Here is a 19,149-nt window from a genome sequence, read left to right as displayed (position 1 = left end):
TTGAGTGATTCACCATATAATAAGACAATGCTATTTAATATGGAAGATATGAAATTTGACATACTGCTCAGTAAGGAGTGAACTTAGATTTTTATTCCTAGGAAAAAGATCAAACGTTTTTCATCCTGTCTGTCAATAATTGTTTTCCTGATTACTGGATTACTGGTTTGTGTGCACTGTAACCAATCTTGAGATTTGCTGAAAAATATATGAGCAAATAACAACAGCGAACCTAATCCTACGTTATTTTGTTGTGACTGTCTGTCCGTCTGTTAATTATTGTTTTTTCAGAATCGGTTAAAACTATCAAGTTGAAATGTATGTAAATACCAAGGCCTACGGTCCCTTACCAATGTAAAAAAAATTTACGTTCTAAGTCAATGCAATCAAAAAGATATTGCCATTTTGTCACATATTTTGACACTCGCAACCTCACTAGTCAAAATCTGTAGACGAACTATCTTCGTACGTAATTAAGTTTCTGCAGGATTGTCAGCGTGCGAATTCCGCTCGCAATTGTCCAGTTTTCTTATATCGCAATAACAAGGCATCTCAGCTGTTGGCACAAAATGCCAACTGCGATGGGCATACCTCTGGAAGCAGTTCATAGTACACCGCATCTTGTTTATGCCACGACATAAGAAAGGCCTCTGTTTACAAAAGGAATTGTTGCGTTACGTAACGTTTGTACGACAGGTTACTCCGTAACTGCGAATACGTTGTGCAACATCTATTGGTCCACTAAAGAACAGTCTTTTTTCCATATTTAAGATAGCTTGTCTATCTCACTGAGGTCCGTGCTAATATATACAGAGACATGATTTTGATGAGGGAAATTGTTAATAAGCTCGGTACCATTTTTAACAAAATAGACAATACATGAATTAATATGGTGAAGGATAAATGTTCTGTTGACGTTTTGGTAAAAACATAGGTACTGAAGGCATGAAACGATGTTCTCTACTACTAATTAATTAATAATTTACAACAGGCAGAGTGTGTATTTACAGAAATGAGTAAATTCGAGCACATACAAACTATAAGAGTGTATTTATAGTAAAGGATAGCTATTATGTTATCAGATGGGTAAGAATTTCTGGCAAATTATTCCTGAAATTTGTCACTTCGTTCAGCATATCTCTTTCGCTCTTGGTTTTATTAGCAGCTGATTCTTGTTCCTCTGCGACGTGCATGGGCCAACTGATAGGTAAGTGAGAAGGAAATGATGGGTCTTGCCATTTTTGAAGCTGTGGACTGTTCCTAGGATGTGAATAGCTATGGAACATTTGTCAGCTATATCTGGTCTGAAATAGTTCTTTATGTTTAGACATTGTAGAATGTAGGAAATGCCTATCTAACTTGAAGACGACTCTTCCGTTACACATTTTATTTATACATTTGTGAAAAACTTACCTGGTGAAAATCAGACTGAGTAACGACTGCGTTTTATCGATTACTTATACGAGGCACGTGACAAATTCGAACTTTTCGTCAATATTCACTGAGTGCGTCAGTGTGTGTAATTATTTCGCACTCAATCCTTAGCGCCAACGAATCAACAAAAGAGTACATCAGCACACATTAACATAGCGAGGGCACGTCTCTCATGCCTGGCTTTGATCCAGAGCTACCTTGCGTACACCTTATGACGGTACCCGCCTGTTTCCACCTGAGTATGACGATACAAGCCATGTGGTTCAATTTCCATTCATTTTTGTAACTAAAAATCACTAGCAAGAGTAACGAACTCTGAGCTGTATTCATTGGTTAGCAGCAAAACAGAGCACATCGTATTTATTCATTATTGTAATCACTCATACAATGTGTCAATAATCATCATTACTCCATTCCATACTTGTATCATTGCTCAACTTCAGACTGATACGGGAGTCAACTGGATAGTACGACTTCCACTAACACAGACTACACTGTTTCGACTCGACTTCATTTACCATTCCTGCGCAAACAGCGTTTAACACTGTCGATCCAAAATTCATCTTTATTATTCAAAGATTAATTTTATTCGTAGCTTCGTCCAGCAGTGATGACGTACGTTCTGAATCGGTTATATTGATTATCGCTGCTCACTAGACGCGTGAACAGCATTAACATTTCCGTGAAAACTCTACATTTGAAGACACTGAAACCTCACAACCTGTTCGAGCTTAGATGTTTCTTGTCAAATGATTACCAGTTCAACACGATCATTCAACAGGTACCACCTGGACACAGGAGTTGGTCTGGCTACTGATGAACGAGTTGGACTTCAAAACCGCGAAAACGATCTGCATCACCGAACGGTTCCGTTATATCGAGTAAGTACACCGTACTGCGTACAGAAATACCGTCATGATGGCTCCTTTATAGTGTTGCATGCAAAATCTCCTTGCTGGTGACAGGCGCATGAGTACGCTACCCAAGGTGACCAGACGGGGGGCCCCGGACACGATCCAGCTGGCCGAGGACCAGCCGTCCCCCAGACTCATCAAGAGCCACCTGCCGCCGTCACTGCTGCCGAGGCAGCTGTGGAGCGTCAGGCCCAAGGTACGTTCTAGATCCTGACGTTTGGTTTGGTCTGGGGCTGTGGGTTTATCGAATGGAAGTTAGATGGCCAGCCGCTGTGGCCGAGCGGTTCTAGGCGTTTCAGTCTGGAACCGCGCGACCGCTACGGTTGCAGGTTCGAATCCTGCTTCGGGCATGGATGTGTGTGATGTCCTTAGGTTAATGAGGTTTAAGAAGTTCTAATTTCTAGGGGACTGATGACCACAGCAGTTAAGTCCCATAGTGCTCAGAGCCATTTGAACCATTTGATTAAACGAATATCATATTAGACTAATTTGGGACATCTGTATCGAATTACTACATAAAAAAGCGCTTTAAAATCATGTTGTTCATAACAGGGGCCATAAAATTTTCTAATTTATTTCGGCTTTTTTAGGTAGTAAGATTTATCGATACTGTAATTGCCGGTCGGTGTGGCCGTGCGGTTAAAGGCGCTTCAGTCTGGAACCGCGTGACCGCTGCGGTCGCAGGTTCGAATCCTGCCTCGGGCATGGATGTGTGTAATGTCCTTAGGTTAGTTAGGTTTAAGTAGTTCTAATTTCTAGGGGACTGATGACCACAGATGTTAAGTCCCATAGTGCTCAGAGCCATTTTTTTGATACTGTAATTAGCAACTGCATGCGCAGACATGTTTGTTCGGTTTGAGTAGTTTTAAGTTTTAGGGGAATAATGACGTCAGATGTTAAGTCCCATAGTGCTCAGAGCCATGTGAACCATTTGATTCACATTTGCGTTCACGAAGCATCTCCGTAATGGTCGCTTGTTGATCGAACCTACCGGTAGTAGCCCAATAATGAATTTCTTCGATATCTCCATTTGATTTGTCGTGGTGGGGATCCAAAACACTCGAGCAGTACTTAAGATTGCGTCACACTAGTCTTCTGTAGGCGGTCTCCTTCATAAATGAACCACACTTCCATATAATTCTCCCAACAAACCGAAGTTGACCATTCGCGTTCCCTACTACTATCCTCACATGTTCGTTCCATTTCATTCCGCTTTGCGACGTTGGGCCCACATGTTTAACAGACATGACTGTGTCAACCAGCATGCTTCTAATGTTGTAATCCAACATAATGGGTTTGTTTTTCCTACTCATCTGCACTAACTTACATCTTTATCACTCATCATACCGACTATAAATTTTGTTTAAGTCATCTTGTTTCCTTCTACAGTCACTCAACAACGACACCTCCCTGTATATCACAACATCATCTGCAAACAGCCGCTGGTTGCGCTCACCCTGTCTGCCAGATCACTTGTGTATACAGAAAATAACAGCGATATTATCACACTTTCCTGGGGCACTCCTGACGACGCCCTTGTCTCTGATGAACACTCACCGTCGAGGACGTGCTGGGTCCTAGTATTTAACTCTTTGAGACACTCACATATCTGGAAACCTGTTCCACATACTCATATCTTCGTTAATAGTCTGCAGTGGGGTACTGTCAAACGCTTTTCGGAAATCAGGAGTATGGAATCTTCCTGCTGTCCTCCATCCATGGTTAGCAGAATAGCGTGTGTGAAAAGGGCGAGCTAAGTTTCCCACGAGCAATGCCTTCTGAAACCTTGCCGATCGCGGACAGGAGCTTTTCCGTCTCAAGGAAATTTCTTGTATTCTAAGAGTGAAACTGTTTAAGAATACTGTAGCGCGCCGATGTTAAGGAATTTGGTCTGTGATTTTTTGTGTCCGTTCTTTTATACGACTTATATATAGGAATCACTTGCGCTTGTTTCCAGTCGCTTGGGACTTTGTACAGGGCGAGAGACTCGCGATAAATGTAAGCTAAGGAAGATCTCAGTACTGCAGAATGCTCTTTGTAAGACCGAATTTGCATTCCATCTGGACTTAAGTACTTCCAATTCTTTAATTTGTTTCTATATGCCAGTCTATTCGATGGTCAAATGACAGCATGTTGGTACAGTTCCTCTGCATGAACGATTTCTTAAACGGGAAATTTCGGTTTCTTACCTTCTACTGACTGTTTTGGTAGAAGTCTTAGATCTCCTTAGGAGATGAAAACAATCTCATTGCTAATCTTTTTTCACCTAGACTGTGGTGACATCAACCTTGATCACCTACAGAAGGAGATCCTGTTGCTTGAATAAATGTCTTAATGAAGGGAACAGGGAGAAAATTACAGACCATTAACAGACAGTGAATTGAAATTTAGATCAAGTTTTTGAGACAAAAATACACAAATTCGAGGTCGTCTGGAATTTAGCATACCCACAATTGTATCAGCTGCTTCATCTCAGAGTACGACTTTTATCTGACGTTCTCAATCATTCATGGAATATATTCCAATATCTGTCTTCTCCTAAAGTTTTAATCCTGTATAGCTTTTTCAAGTACCATGGAAATTATTCATTGATGTTTGAACTCCTGTTCTGGTTAAATATTTACTGTGTTTTAGAAAGTACAGAGACATAAGGCTACTGGCCTACCTTTTTTTCCTATTCCTTTTATATGTTGTTGTTGTTGTTGTGGTCTTCAGTCCTGAGACTGGATTGATGCAGCTCTCCATGCTACTCTATCCTGTGCAAGCTTCTTCATCTCCCAGTACCTACTGCAACCTACATCCTTCTGAATCTGCTTAGTGTATTCATCTCTTGGTCTCCCTCTACGATTTTTACCCTCCACGCTGCCCTCCAATGCTAAATTTGTGATCCCTTGATGCCTCAAAACATGTCCTACCAACCGATCCCTTCTTCTAGTCAAGTTGTGCCACAAACTTCTTTCCAATCCTATTCAATACCTCCTCATTAGTTACGTGATCTACCCACCTTAACTTCAGCATTCTTCTGTAGTACCACATTTCGAAAGCTTCTATTCTCTTCTTGTCCGAACTGGTTATCGTCCATGTTTCACTTCCATACATGGCTACACTCCATACAAATACTTTCAGAAACGACTTCCTGACACTTAAATTTATACTCGATGTTAACAAATTTCTCTTCTTCAGAAACGATTTCCTTGCCATTGCCAGTCTACATTTTATATCCTCTCTACTTCGACCATCATCAGTTATTTTACTCCCTAAATAGCAAAACTCCTTTACTACTTTAAGTGTCTCATTTCCTAATCTAATTCCCTCAACATCACCCGATTTAATTTGACTACATTCCATTATCCTCGTTTTGCTTTTGTTGATGTTCATCTTATATCCTCCTTTCAAGACACTGTCCATTCCGTTCAACTGCTCTTCCAAGTCCTTTGCTGTCTCTGACAGAATTACAATGTCATCGGCGAACCTCAAAGTTTTTACTTCTTCTCCATGAATTTTAATACCTACTCCGAATTTTTCTTTTGTTTCCTTTACTGCTTGCTCAATATACAGATTGAATAACATCGGGGAGAGGCTACAACCCTGTCTCACTCCTTTCTCAACCACTGCTTCCCTTTCATACCCCTCGACTCTTATAACTGCCATCTGGTTTCTGTACAAATTGTAAATAGCCTTTCGCTCCCTGTATTTTACCCCTGCCACCTTCAGAATTTGAAAGAGAGTATTCCAGTTAACATTGTCAAAAGCTTTCTCTAAGTCTACAAATGCTAGAAACGTAGGTTTGCCTTTTCTTAATCTTTCTTCTAAGATAAGTCGTAAGGTTAGTATTGCCTCACGTGTTCCAACATTTCTACGGAATCCAAACTGATCTTCCCCGAGGTCCGCTTCTACCAGTTTTTCCATTCGTCTGTAAAGAATTCGCGTTAGTATTTTGCAGCTGTGACATATTAAACTGATAGTTCGGTAATTTTCACATCTGTCAACACCTGCTTTCTTTGGGATTGGAATTATTATATTCTTCTTGAAGTCTGTGGGTATTTCGCCTGTCTCATACATGTTGCTCACCAGATGGTAGAGTTTTGTCATGACTGGCTCTCCCAAGGCCGTCAGTAGTTCTAATGGAATGTTGTCTACTCCCGGGGCCTTGTTTCGACTCAGGTCTTTCAGTGCTCTGTCAAACTCTTCACGCAGTATCTTATCTCCCGTTTCATCTTCATCTACATCCTCTTCCATTTCCATAATATTATCCTCAAGTACATCGCCCTTGTATAAACCCTCTATATACTCCTTCCACCTTTCTGCCTTCCCTTCTTTGCTTAGAACTGGGTTGCCATCTGAGCTTTTGATATTCATACAAGTGGTTCTCTTCTCTCCAAAGGTCTCTTTAATTTTCCTGTAGGCAGTATCTATCTTACCCCTAGTGAGATAAGCCTCTACATCCTTACATCATTTGTCCTCTAGCCATCCCTGCTTAGCCATTTTGCACTTCCTGTCGATCTCATTTTTGAGACGTTTGTATTCCTTTTTGCCTGCTTCATTTACTGCATTTTTATATTTTCTCCTTTCATCAATTAAATTCAATATTTCTTCTGTTACCCAAGGATTTCTATTAGCCCTCGTCTTTTTATCTACTTGATCCTCTGCTGCATTCACTACTTCATCCCTCAGAGCTACCCATTCTTCTTCTACTGTATTTCTTTCCCCCATTCCTGTCAATTGTTCCCTTATTCTCTCCCTGAAACTCTCTACAACCTCTGGTTCCTCCAGTTTATCCAGGTCCCATCTCCTTAAATTACCACCCTTTTGCAGTTTCTTCAGTTTCAACCTGCAGTTCATAACCAATAGATTTTGGTCAGAATCCACATCTGCCCCTGGAAATGTCCTACAATTTAAAACCTGGTTCCTAAATCTCCGTCTTACAATTATATAATCTATCTGATACCTTTTAGTATCTCCAGGATTCTTCCAGGTATACAACCTTCTTTTATGATTCTTGAACCAAGTGTTAGCTATGAGTAAGTTATGCTCTGTGCAAAATTCTACAAGGCGGCTTCCTCTTTCATTTCTTCCCCCAAATCCATATTCACCTACTATGTTTCCTTCTCTCCCTTTTCCTACTGACGAATTCCAGTCACCCATGACTATTAAATTTTCGTCTCCCTTCACTACCTGAATAATTTCTTTTATCTCGTCATACATTTCATCAATTTCTTCATCATCTGCAGAGCTAGTTGGCATATAAACTTGTACTACTGTAGTAGGCATGGGCTTTGTGTCTATCTTGGCCACAATAATGCGTTCACTATGCTGCTTGTAGTAGCTAACCCGCACTCCTACTTTTTTATTGATTATTAAACCTACTCCTGCATTACCCCTATTTGATTTTGTATTTATAACCCTGTAATCACCTGACCAAAAGTCTTGTTCCTCCTGCCACCGAACTTCACTAATTCCCACTATATCTAACTTTAACCTATGCATTTCCCGTTTTAAATTTTCTAACCCACCTGCCGGATTAAGGGATCTGATATTCCACGCTCCGATCCGTAGAACGCCAGTTTTCTTTCTCCTGATAACGACGTCATCTTGAGTAGTCCCCGCCCGGAGATCCGAATGGGGGACTATTTTACCTCCGGAATATTTTACCCAAGAGGACGCCATCATCATTTAGTCATACAGTAAAGCTTTATATATGTTTATTTAATTTGTTTATGTATTTAATAATGTGTGTTAGAACGTGTTGATGGTCCAGCATTAGGAATATTTATTTAATTTCAAGTTATTCAAATGTAAATCCAGTATTTCGAATGTGTTTGATTATGTTTGTGTGGGTACTTTGGCTTGGAGACAGGGAGGGAGCGCTCTAGCCAATCATAGCGCTCGTTACTAAGAGAGATGTATGGCGGTTGGGGAGGAGCATCGTTTCCGCAGAGGACATGAGGTAGCTTGGAAGAGTGCGGCGCGAGGGAAAGTACGGCACAGGACACGGGAAGTTCTGGACGCGATGGTCGCGAGAGAGACTTGGAGTGTGGAGCGGTTTGCGCGTGGTCGCGAGAGATAGAAATACTTCGGAGTGCGGACTTGTGAACTTGTGAGATTTCCGAGGTTTCTACAGTGAATATGTAGTATGCGTTGTCGTTCATAACTATTTACGTGCAGTAGGAATCTATTGCTTCCCTGTTATTCAACTTATATTTCATTTAATTGCTGGATCATCGACAGCAATAACTGTTTTGCAAAAATATACCACATTTCCAAAAGCACTTCTACTATCGTACTCATCATTTAAAGTCGTTAAGATAGTACCTGCAGATTTTATTTATTGCAATCTTTTATTTATAAATTTCCACGTCGTATTCGCGATTGCCGAGTGATAGGAACCTTCGATCATTCGATTCATGTGTGTATTCTTATCGTATACTATAGACTCAGCAGTATTTGGCCTGTAATGCGGCAACTACGTATCCCAGCCCCTAGACAACTAAACCAGCCAAAACTTTTAATATTTCAACTCTGATTCGGAGGGTATGTAGTTGAGGGCCACCACACCACCTTCTTTCCGCATTTCATTATATGAAAGCCCGCAAGCAACACATCTCAGACGCTCCCATTCCCTTCAAATCCAGTCTTGTCAGTCCATGATGCACTACCATACAATGCTGCGCTCCGAAAGTACTTTCTCAGAAATTTCTCCTCAAATTAAGGCTGCTGTTGGGTACCATTAGAATTCTTTTTGTCTAGAATCGCTTGAGCAACTTCAGTCACGTTTAAATGGAAAACGGCTAAGGATTCTTCTGTGTGCCAAAAGGGTTATAGGTCCGATGCACAGAGTCACAGATTAACATCGTTAGGGCACGTCTGTTGCAGTTTCCTGGGGCATATTATTATTCATACAGAAGTCTGGGAAACGATAGATGTAGATAAATAGGCAGATTTAGTCTTTCTAGATTTACGAAAGGTTTTCGACGCTGTGTCCTCGACAGCTAAACACGATACCATCATACGAGGTATATCCGCGGAGATGTCGTTGCCTTGAAGGATATTTGGCTACTAGAACTATCTTACACCGGGCTACATGGATAAAGAGACGCGAAAGGAATGTAGGGTGCGCCACAATGAAGCGTAGTAGCACCTCCAATATTCTCGATATAAACAAACGGTCTATTAGTGTCAGCAGCACTATCCCATTCGTCGCCGTCGATGTTGTGAACAGGAATCTATCGCCGTTTGACGATCGTAGGGGAATGTAAAATTTCCACTGCTTAAATGTGCATAGATCAACATAATGCCTACATAAAAGAACAAACCAACCGATATCATCTGACTACAGCGCTAGTGGTAAACGTTTTCAGGAAGCTGAGTCGTGTAAGAAGCGGCACGCAATTGGATGTCGTCGTAAAATCGGTACCAGGGAAGAAGAATAGAAAACTTGTACGGGGTTTGGATAAAAAGGGAGAAAGGTCGCAAGAAATACATGCTTGAGCAAACTAGCCGAGCCTGCAGATTGACTGTTCTGTTTATTCATGAGCGGCACTTGCGAAACATCTTCAGTACGTTGGAACTGCCAGTCGTAGTCACAACAGTGGTAAGTACAGTCGTGAGTGAACTCAACCGTGGGCAGGTTGCTGGTGCTCATATGATGGATGCTTCTGTAACCAAGATAACCAGACTTTTTGTTTCAAGAGGCACCATATCCAGAGTTTATACCGTATACAGGGAAAGCAGAAAACCACCATCCGCAGTCTCAACGTGGTCGGATGTCTGAGTGATTGTGAGAGATGGTCACTGAGGAAGCTCATGGCGAAAAATAAGAGAACGGCAGCTACCAAAGTCACCGCAGAACCGAGTGTCACACTCGCGAGCCCTGTGAGCACCAAAACATCAAGAACTGTTCTCCATAAGCAGGAAATTACAGTGTGAGCTGGAATTCCAACAGCACTCATCAGCGATACAAACGCTCATAACATAAAAACATGGAGCTGAAGCCACTATGGAGCCATGGAAGGAATAAGAAAGTCATCTGGTAGCATGAGCCTTGTTTCATACTTTTGGCCGAGTTTATGTCCCAAGAGTAAAGTAGGGTAGAGACTGCAGAGATGATCTGGTCAGCCATGTATGTTATGCTATTGGCTCAATGGGTATTCTGTCGCATTACTGCCCACAATTATGTGACCATTTTGGCTGAATAGGTCCATTTCATGGTACAATTTTTGTTCCCAAAGATGATGCTATGCTCCAAGAAGATAGATCCCCTATTTATACAGCTCTCATCGTCTAAAACTGGTTTTGTGAACACGAGAATTAGTTATCGGATCTCCTCTGACCACCATAGTCGCCAGATCTCAATATTACTGAGCGTCTGCAGTCTACGTTGGAGAGAAGGGTGCGTATTCACTTCCATCTACATCACCGTTACCTGAACTTACCACTATTTTGCAGGAATCATAGAATAAGGTTCCCTTGTAAACTATACAAGACCTATATTTTTCCATTCTGAGGTGACTGGGAGCTGTTCCGAAGGTCAACGGTTTCCTGTACCGTATTAAGCACTGTAATGTAATTTTGTGGATTTCCGTATTTTTGACAACCCCTGTATATCTTGCTTAGCGATTATGAGGATATATATATATATATATATATATATATATATATATATATATTTTTTTTGAGTCACAATCTTCTGACTGTTTTGATGCGGCCCGCCACGAATTTCTCTGCTGCGACAAACTTCACACCAATTATTTGTGCTCGATATGCAAACGTAAAAGGTGAGAAAAACGGTAATACTGGTACGATATATCCTCCGTCATGTACTGCAAAGTGTCTCTGTTTTCCAGATCATATACGTTGCCAGAAGTCCTACGGACGCCGCCACCTCCTATTACTACTTCAATCGTCTCGTTCACGGAATTAGTCTCTCGCTGGATGAGTTCCTCGAGTGTTTTCTCGCGGATGTTGGTAAGTAAACCTCGCGATATGACTTGTTAGAGCTCAACGATGAAATTAATCAAATCAGATTGTTGATGTGGTCTTCAGTCCAAAGACAGGTTTGATGCAGTTCTGCACACTGTATAACTAATGCACCCTACAACCAGCTAACCTGCTTATGTAATCAAGCTTTGGTCTCCCTATACATAACAACTTTTGGTACTAAGTTTCCGAGCGAACCACTTGTGAAACGGCTTGAATTCGCGAAACCCAGAGATATATGGTAGTGTATGGCATTATCGTTTATTTTGAGAGATGCATATGGGGCCTGAAGATGCCATAGTGGAATGCCGAAACTGATTGTCGTCAAAATAAAATAAAATCACATCTTAGTGACATGGCTGTTGGAGATACTGACATTTAAGAATTTTGAACTTTCCACTCTATTTATTATGTCCTTACCATATGTTACACTTGTAACTGGTTTAGTACCCCTAGATGGGAAAAACTGAATATATTGTGTCCTTTTAAAATTGGGTGAGAGCATTCCCAGAAAACCTGTCAATGATACTATTAAGCACATTGTTTACCATTTCTTCTCTTTTTCTACGTATGCTCAGATTGATTACAATACTAGTGTCATGTGCAAAAAGAACTAATTCTTCTTGTTGGATATTAGACCGAAGATCATTTCCACTATGAAGCTCAACTGTCTGTCTCGAACCTTGACCTTTCATAAAGCCAAACTGAGCGTCATCTAACACGTTTCCAATTTTCTTTTCCAGTCTTCTCTAAGTTTTTCTTATCAGCAACTTGGATACATGGGCTGTTAAGCTGACTGTGTGATAATTCTCGCACGTGTGAGCTCTTGAAGTCTTCAGAATTGTGTGGATGATATTTTTTCCGGAAGTTAGATTGTTTACCGCCAGTCGCATACATTCTACACACCAAATTGAACAGTCGTTTTGTTGCCACTTCCCCTGATTATTGCCGGCCGGAGTGACCGAGAGGTTCTAGGCTCGTCAATCTGGAACCGCGCGACTACTACGGTCGCAGGTTCGAATCCTGCCTCGGGCATTGATGTGTGTGATGTCCTTAGGTTAATTAGGTTTAAGTAAGTCTAAGTTCTAGGGGACTGATAACCTCAGAAGTTAAGTCCCATAGTGCCGAGAGCCATTTGAACAATTTGAAAACGTAAATGGCCTTCTCAGTAGAGCAACTCTTCTGATACCCAGACTATGATTTTCTGAGGATATTGTTGTTGCTACGGCGAGATAAATTTCTAGAATAAATCTGATTCGCAAAAATTTTGTAAAATTATGTTTGCAGTGAAAAAGGTCGGTGGTTATTGACGTCTCTCCTATCACCTTCCTTAAGTAGCGGTTTGACAACGGCATTCTCTCTGAAAAATACATATTTCAGGTAATTCTGGGTTTATTATATGGGAACAAATCTTTAGCACTCTATTGGAAACATCATCAGAACGAGACGATTCAGATGGTTCAAATGGCTCTGAGCATTATGGGACTTAACATCTGAGGTCATCAGTTCCCTAGAATTTAGAACTACTTAAACCTAACTAACCTAAGGACATACACACATCCATGCCCGAGGCAGGATTCGAACCTGCGACCGTAGCGATGGCGAGGTTCCAGACTGAAGCGCCTAGAACCGCTCGGCCACTACCGGTCGGCAGAACCAGATGAGCTTATATTTAAGAGAGAATGTGTAATTTTCTTAATTTCAGGAGGAGAAATTGGTGATACATTGACATGATTGAATTTTATGAGATTTAGTTTTTCAGCTCTCTGTTGTGTTTTTTCTCGTGAAATCTTTCTCACTATACCTTCTACTATATTTGTGTAACGATTATTAAATATATCTACTATCTAATTATTTATAGCCCTTCCATTCAGTTCAGTAGTGTCGGTATCCTGTTCTGTGACTGGTTCCTGGCTCTTGATTTACGAACGATCCCTCAACAGGCTACACCTCAGATAATACAGTAATTTCTATGACTACAACTTATATTAGGTACTGATGTACTGATGTGTTTCTCTTTTCAGAAAAGTGTTTTTTTCTACTATTGTCACTCTCACAGTCATATTTCCCAAATGAAGGTGTTCACACATTGATCTCTTATCCATCGCATCGTAAATGAGTTTCAATGACATGATTAAAAAAAAAAAAAAAAACAGCGGGCTACAATCTTTTCAGTATGTCCACGCTGTGGTAGTCCGAAATCAAAGGTCATAGGTATCACATTATCCCTATCTCTTCCGCCACGAACTGTTATATTCCAAAACTTCTGTTTTGAGGAATCCCTGCCCTCATTGCATGAGTTAACATATAACGTTTCAAGCAAATGTTTCATATTTTGACATATAACACCTCATTTACAACTCTCGTCGTAATTGTAGGTACGTAGTATTGTTTCATCAGTCACTTGTGCTTCTGCTGCCTTTACATCCGTTAACTTTCAAACACCGAAACAAGTGCAGAATTTTACCGATAAATGTCATTGATAGATGTCAGAACAGACACACCACGGTATTTTGAAATCATTTTTATTGTTTTAGCTGTAGGAGCTGGTTTATTGCCTAGGTAAGAACTAGGACAGCGAAGTAGGATTACATGATATCTGAGAAGTAGAGCATTACTCGTATAGTAGGACTACATGGCGTCTAAGAAGTAGAGCGCTGTTATGCCTAGGAAATGGACCACTATAGTAAGACTACACGGTGTTTAAAAGTTAGAGTACTATCGTAGAACTACGTGGTGTATAAGAAGCAGAACACTATAACAGGACTACGTGGTGTCTCAAAAGCAGAACGCTAACGTAGTTCTACAGAGTGTCTGAAAAGCTACTGCAGTTTTACATGATGTCTAAGAAACGGAGCACTGTTGTAGGACTTCATGCTGTCTTTGAAGTAGAGCCCTAACATTGCTCTACGTGATGTGTAAGAAGCAGAGCACTATAGTATGACTAAATGTTTTCTAACAAGTAGTACACTAGCACAGTTGTACTTGGTGCCTAAGAAGTAAAGCACTAACAAAGTTCTTCTTTGTGCCCAAGCAGCAGTGCGCGATAATAGCACAACTTGGTGTCCAACAAGAAAAACACTGTAGCAGGACTACACAGTGTCTAAGAAGCAGAACTCGATGATACGACTACATGGCGTCTAGGAAGTAGAACGCTGTAGTAGTACTACATGGTGTCACAGAGGCAATGTAGTGATGTAGTACTATAGGTCTAGGAGATAGAATATCAACACTATTATAGCACCATGAAACTACTGACTGGTATTCAAGGCAGATGATTTATGAAGTTAACAAACAGCAGTATTTTCAAAAAAATAGTTCAAATGGCTCTGAGCACTATGGGACTTAACATCTGAGTTCATCAGTCCCCTAGGCTTAGAACTACTAAAATCTAACTAACCTAAGGACATCACACACATCCATGCCCGATACAGGATTCCAACTTACGACCATAGCAGCAGCGCGGTTTCAGACTGAAACGCCGAGAACAGCGCTCGGCCACAACGGCCGGCGCAGTATTTTCAAATGTCCCTTATTCAGCATCGCGGGAACATTCGCGCTATCAAAGTCACTTTGTTTATCGTTATGCACGTAAGCAGTGTGTGTGGAGTGATGCAGAGTGGGATCCATCTTCCCATTTGCAGCGCTGGTCAGAGGGCAAGCAATGTGTTACGGTGGGACAGCGGACAGCGGTCAGCAGTCGCTGATAACTCCAGCGCTTCTCGGTGCGACAGCTACTTGCTTAACGGTCTCCGTGGGAGTCGTGTTGAGACCTTAACGTGTAGATAGTCAGCTGGAATCTACGTCTACATCTGTAGTCTACAACCCACATTATGGAGAGTGGTGGAGGGTATCTGTGGTATCACCATTATTAGACCTTAACGTGTAGATAGTCAGCTGGAATCTACGTCTACATCTGTAGTCTACAACCCACATTATGGTGAGTGGTGGAGGGTATCTGTGGTATCACCATTATTTCTCCCTTTCCCTGCTCCAGTTGCGAATGGACCTTGTAAGTAATGGGCGTAGGTAAACCTCCGTGTGAGCTCTGACTTCTTTGCTTTTCTCGTTGTGGTCATTTGGCGAGACGTGTCTGGGAGGAGGTAGTATGTTGCTCGTCTCTCCCCGCAACGTGCGCTCCTGGAATTTCATTAGTGAACCTCTACACACGTACAATGCCCCTGTTGTAGCGTCTGCCTCTGGAGTTAGTTTACTGAGCCTCTCTGTAACACTCCCTTACTGACTAAACGATCCCGTGATGGAACTCGCCACCTAATTTCTTCGGATCTTCTGTATCTTTCCTATTTATCCAACCTGACAAAGGTCCTAGATTCACGAGCTACACTCAGGAATAGGACTAACGAGAGTTACGTGACTCACTTCTTCGATGGAGGTATTACATTATTGGCAGGATCATTCTTTTCAAGCACACTGAATTTACTAACTTGATGTGCTGGTAATATTATACAGGTAGCAGGAGTAATAGTAGAAACTGGGTCCCAGACACTACACACACGGTTTCTATTTTCTGTTAAACTTCTGTGAAACTCGTTAACATGGTTCGTTAAACTCACCACTCACAGTTTTAAGTTTCCTATTTCATGAAAATTATTCAATAAGTGCTTCACTGTTAACTTAGTATCATTAATCTCTAATGCTTTTATTGCCATTTATCGTCATAAATTAATACATTCAGTGTATTTGTTTTGATTTGCACTCTCAGATTCGTTTGTTTGAAGTTTTGCCTTGCACCTTGCGATGATTTCGTTTGCATTTTTCAATTTGGATATACACGAGTAGCAAATGTCTGGGCATTCTACCTCCGTTTTATGGCAGTTACTACTCAGGAGACTATCAGTTTGCATTTTTGACACAGATCTAGAAAATTGTTTGCTTGCACTCGTCATTTTTAAGAAGCAATGATGTTAATAAAAGATCGTTCATGAACGGCTTAAAACTCAGGGTGAAAAGAATGATAAGATTCGCTGACGACACTGACGTCCTCAGTGAAAGTGAGATAAAATTATAGAGCGTGTTGAATGGAATAAACAGCCTACTGATGACACACTATGGATTGAGAGTGAATCGAAGAAAGACGAAAGTAATGAGGAGTAGCAGAAATACACTCCTGGAAATTGAAATAAGAACACCGTGAATTCATTGTCCCAGGAAGGGGAAACTTTATTGACACATTCCTGGGGTTCAGATACATCACATGATCACACTGACAGAACCACAGGCACATAGACACAGGCAACAGAGCATGCACAATGTCGGCACTAGTACAGTGTATATCCACCTTTCGCAGCAATGCAGGCTGCTATTCTCCCATGGAGACGATCGTAGAGATGCTGGATGTAGTCCTGTGGAACGGCTTGCCATGCCATTTCCACCTGGCGCCTCAGTTGGACCAGCGTTCGTGCTGGACGTGCAGACCGCGTGAGACGACGCTTCATCCAGTCCCAAACATGCTCAATGGGGGACAGATCCGGAGATCTTGCTGGCCAGGGTAGTTGACTTACACCTTCTAGAGCACGTTGGGTGGCACGGGATACATGCGGACGTGCATTGTCCTGTTGGAACAGCAAGTTCCCTTGCCGGTCTAGGAATGGTAGAACGATGGGTTCGATGACGGTTTGGATGTACCGTGCACTATTCAGTGTCCCCTCGACGATCACCAGTGGTGTACGGCCAGTGTAGGAGATCGCTCCCCACACCATGATGCCGGGTGTTGGCCCTGTGTGCCTCGGTCGTATGCAGTCCTGATTGTGGCGCTCACCTGCACGGCGCCAAACACGCATACGACCATCATTGGCACCAAGGCAGAAGCGACTCTCATCGCTGAAGACGACACGTCTCCATTCGTCCCTCCATTCACGCCTGTCGCGACACCACTGGAGGCGGGCTGCACGATGTTGGGGCGTGAGCGGAAGACGGCCTAACGGTGTGCGGGACCGTAGCCCAGCTTCATGGAGACGGTTGCGAATGGTCCTCGCCGATACCCCAGGAGCAACAGTGTCCCTAATTTGCTGGGAAGTGGCGGTGCGGTCCCCTACGGCACTGCGTAGGATCCTACGGTCTTGGCGTGCATCCGTGCGTCGCTGCGGTCCGGTCCCAGGTCGACGGGCACGTACACCTTCCGCCGACCACTGGCGACAACATCGATGTACTGTGGAGACCTCACGCCCCACGTGTTGAGTTATTCGGCGGTACGTCCTCCCGGCCTCCCGCATGCCCACTATACACCCTCGCTCAAAGTCCGTCAACTGCACATACGGTTCACGTCCACGCTGTCGCGGCATGCTACCAGTGTTAAAGACTGCGATGGAGCTCCGTATGCCACGGCAAACTGGCTGACACTGACGGCGGCGGTGCACAAATGCTGCGCAGCTAGCGCCATTCGACGGCCAACACCGCGGTTCCTGGTGTGTCCGCTGTGCCGTGCGTGTGATCATTGCTTGTACAGCCCTCTCGCAGTGTCCGGAGCAAGTATGGTGGGTCTGACACACCGTTGTCAATGTGTTCTTTTTTCCATTTCCAGGAGTGTATTAACATCAAAATCAGTGACCACGAAGTAGACTAAGTTAAGAAATTCTGCTACTTCGAAGCCAAATAACACTTCACGGATGAGGCAAGGAGAACATAAATAGACAAGCACGCACAACGATAGCCTCCCTTACCAAAGGAAGGAGGGATAGGATGGTAGAACATTTGTTAAGACAGATAATAACTCTGGATGTCACTAGAAGGAGTTGTAGAGGGTAACAACTGGAGAGAAAGGCAGAGATTTGAATACATCCAGCATATAACTGAAGACGTAGGAAGATGGAAAGGTTCGCGTTGGAGAGGAATTCGTAGGGACTGCGATGAAGTGGGAATACGTAGAAACGGCTGCCTGACTCTCCCTCCGATTTGCAGATGACAGTTTTATTTAGTTCCATAAAATCTCCAGGAAAAGATGGAGTAACAGATCAATGCAAGCTTGTGAGTAGGTCTGAATACTGTGACAGTAAACTTTCTGGCGGAGTAACTTGAGTACTCTACCCGGGTTTGCAGTCGGGTATTCGATTCAGTTTGACACAATATTTCGACAGTCGCCCTGGTTGTCACATACAGGTGAAACTTTGCTGTTGCTGAGCCTCATCCAAAAGACGCCGCTTTGTAGCTGGCTCACCTATACAAGATATAAAAAAAATTAATTTTACTAATAATATTGGCTCTACTCCATTCTGGATGTCTGACGTAGCAACCGGTTGTTAATATTATTAAATGTAACCGGTTTCGCTTGCAATATTTTTTGTTGACAGTAATTACGCGTTTCTTTCTTGTATAGCATCATCAGATTATCTGGAGAAAATCGAACAAAAAATTAATATGACAGAATGGTAAATACAATATATATGCATAGACACGTTAAAATGTATTAGAATAGCCTTGATCTCTCAGTTGACGCGGAAGAACATCAAATACGAATAAGAAGCCCCTGGATATAACATACGGTCGTCAAATGTCTCATCAAATACGTTAAGGAACTAAATGGGAAGTAAAAGTGAAACGTAAAATTAACCAAGATAAATATTGATTGTTGGGAGAAACGTCAATCTAAAGCAGGTAAAATACTAGACCAGTAGGGTACCTTATGTGTATTAATGCATTCGTAGCACGATTTAGACAGTAAATAGCCACGCGTACAATATAAAGACGCAAAGTAGAAAACAATCGGCTAAGCAACTCCACCCAGCACAAGAAAGAGATGTGAGGCGTGCGACCGGACATGTCACGCTAGTACAGACTCAAATGTAACAGGATACATTAACTGCATTTC

At 42.2% G+C, this 19,149-nt stretch overlaps 1 protein-coding gene across 1 annotated transcript in view; it reads left to right on the top strand.

Annotated features, from left to right (window-relative positions):
* The window catches only part of LOC126199624 (luciferin sulfotransferase-like), a 46,933-nt gene that overhangs the window by 9,748 nt on the left and 18,036 nt on the right, over positions 1-19,149 (top strand). Inside the window, exons 2-4 of the mRNA XM_049936550.1 lie at positions 2,216-2,315; positions 2,400-2,544; positions 11,192-11,312. Of these exons, the coding sequence (XP_049792507.1) occupies positions 2,216-2,315; positions 2,400-2,544; positions 11,192-11,312 (366 nt within the window). The remainder of the gene's footprint in view (positions 1-2,215; positions 2,316-2,399; positions 2,545-11,191; positions 11,313-19,149) is intronic.

Source organism: Schistocerca nitens, chromosome 8, assembly GCF_023898315.1.
Source record: "Schistocerca nitens isolate TAMUIC-IGC-003100 chromosome 8, iqSchNite1.1, whole genome shotgun sequence".
Taxonomy (NCBI): Eukaryota; Metazoa; Arthropoda; class Insecta; order Orthoptera; family Acrididae; genus Schistocerca; species Schistocerca nitens.
Note: the sequence above shows the minus strand (reverse complement) of the source record. Positions and strands in the feature narration are given on the sequence as shown.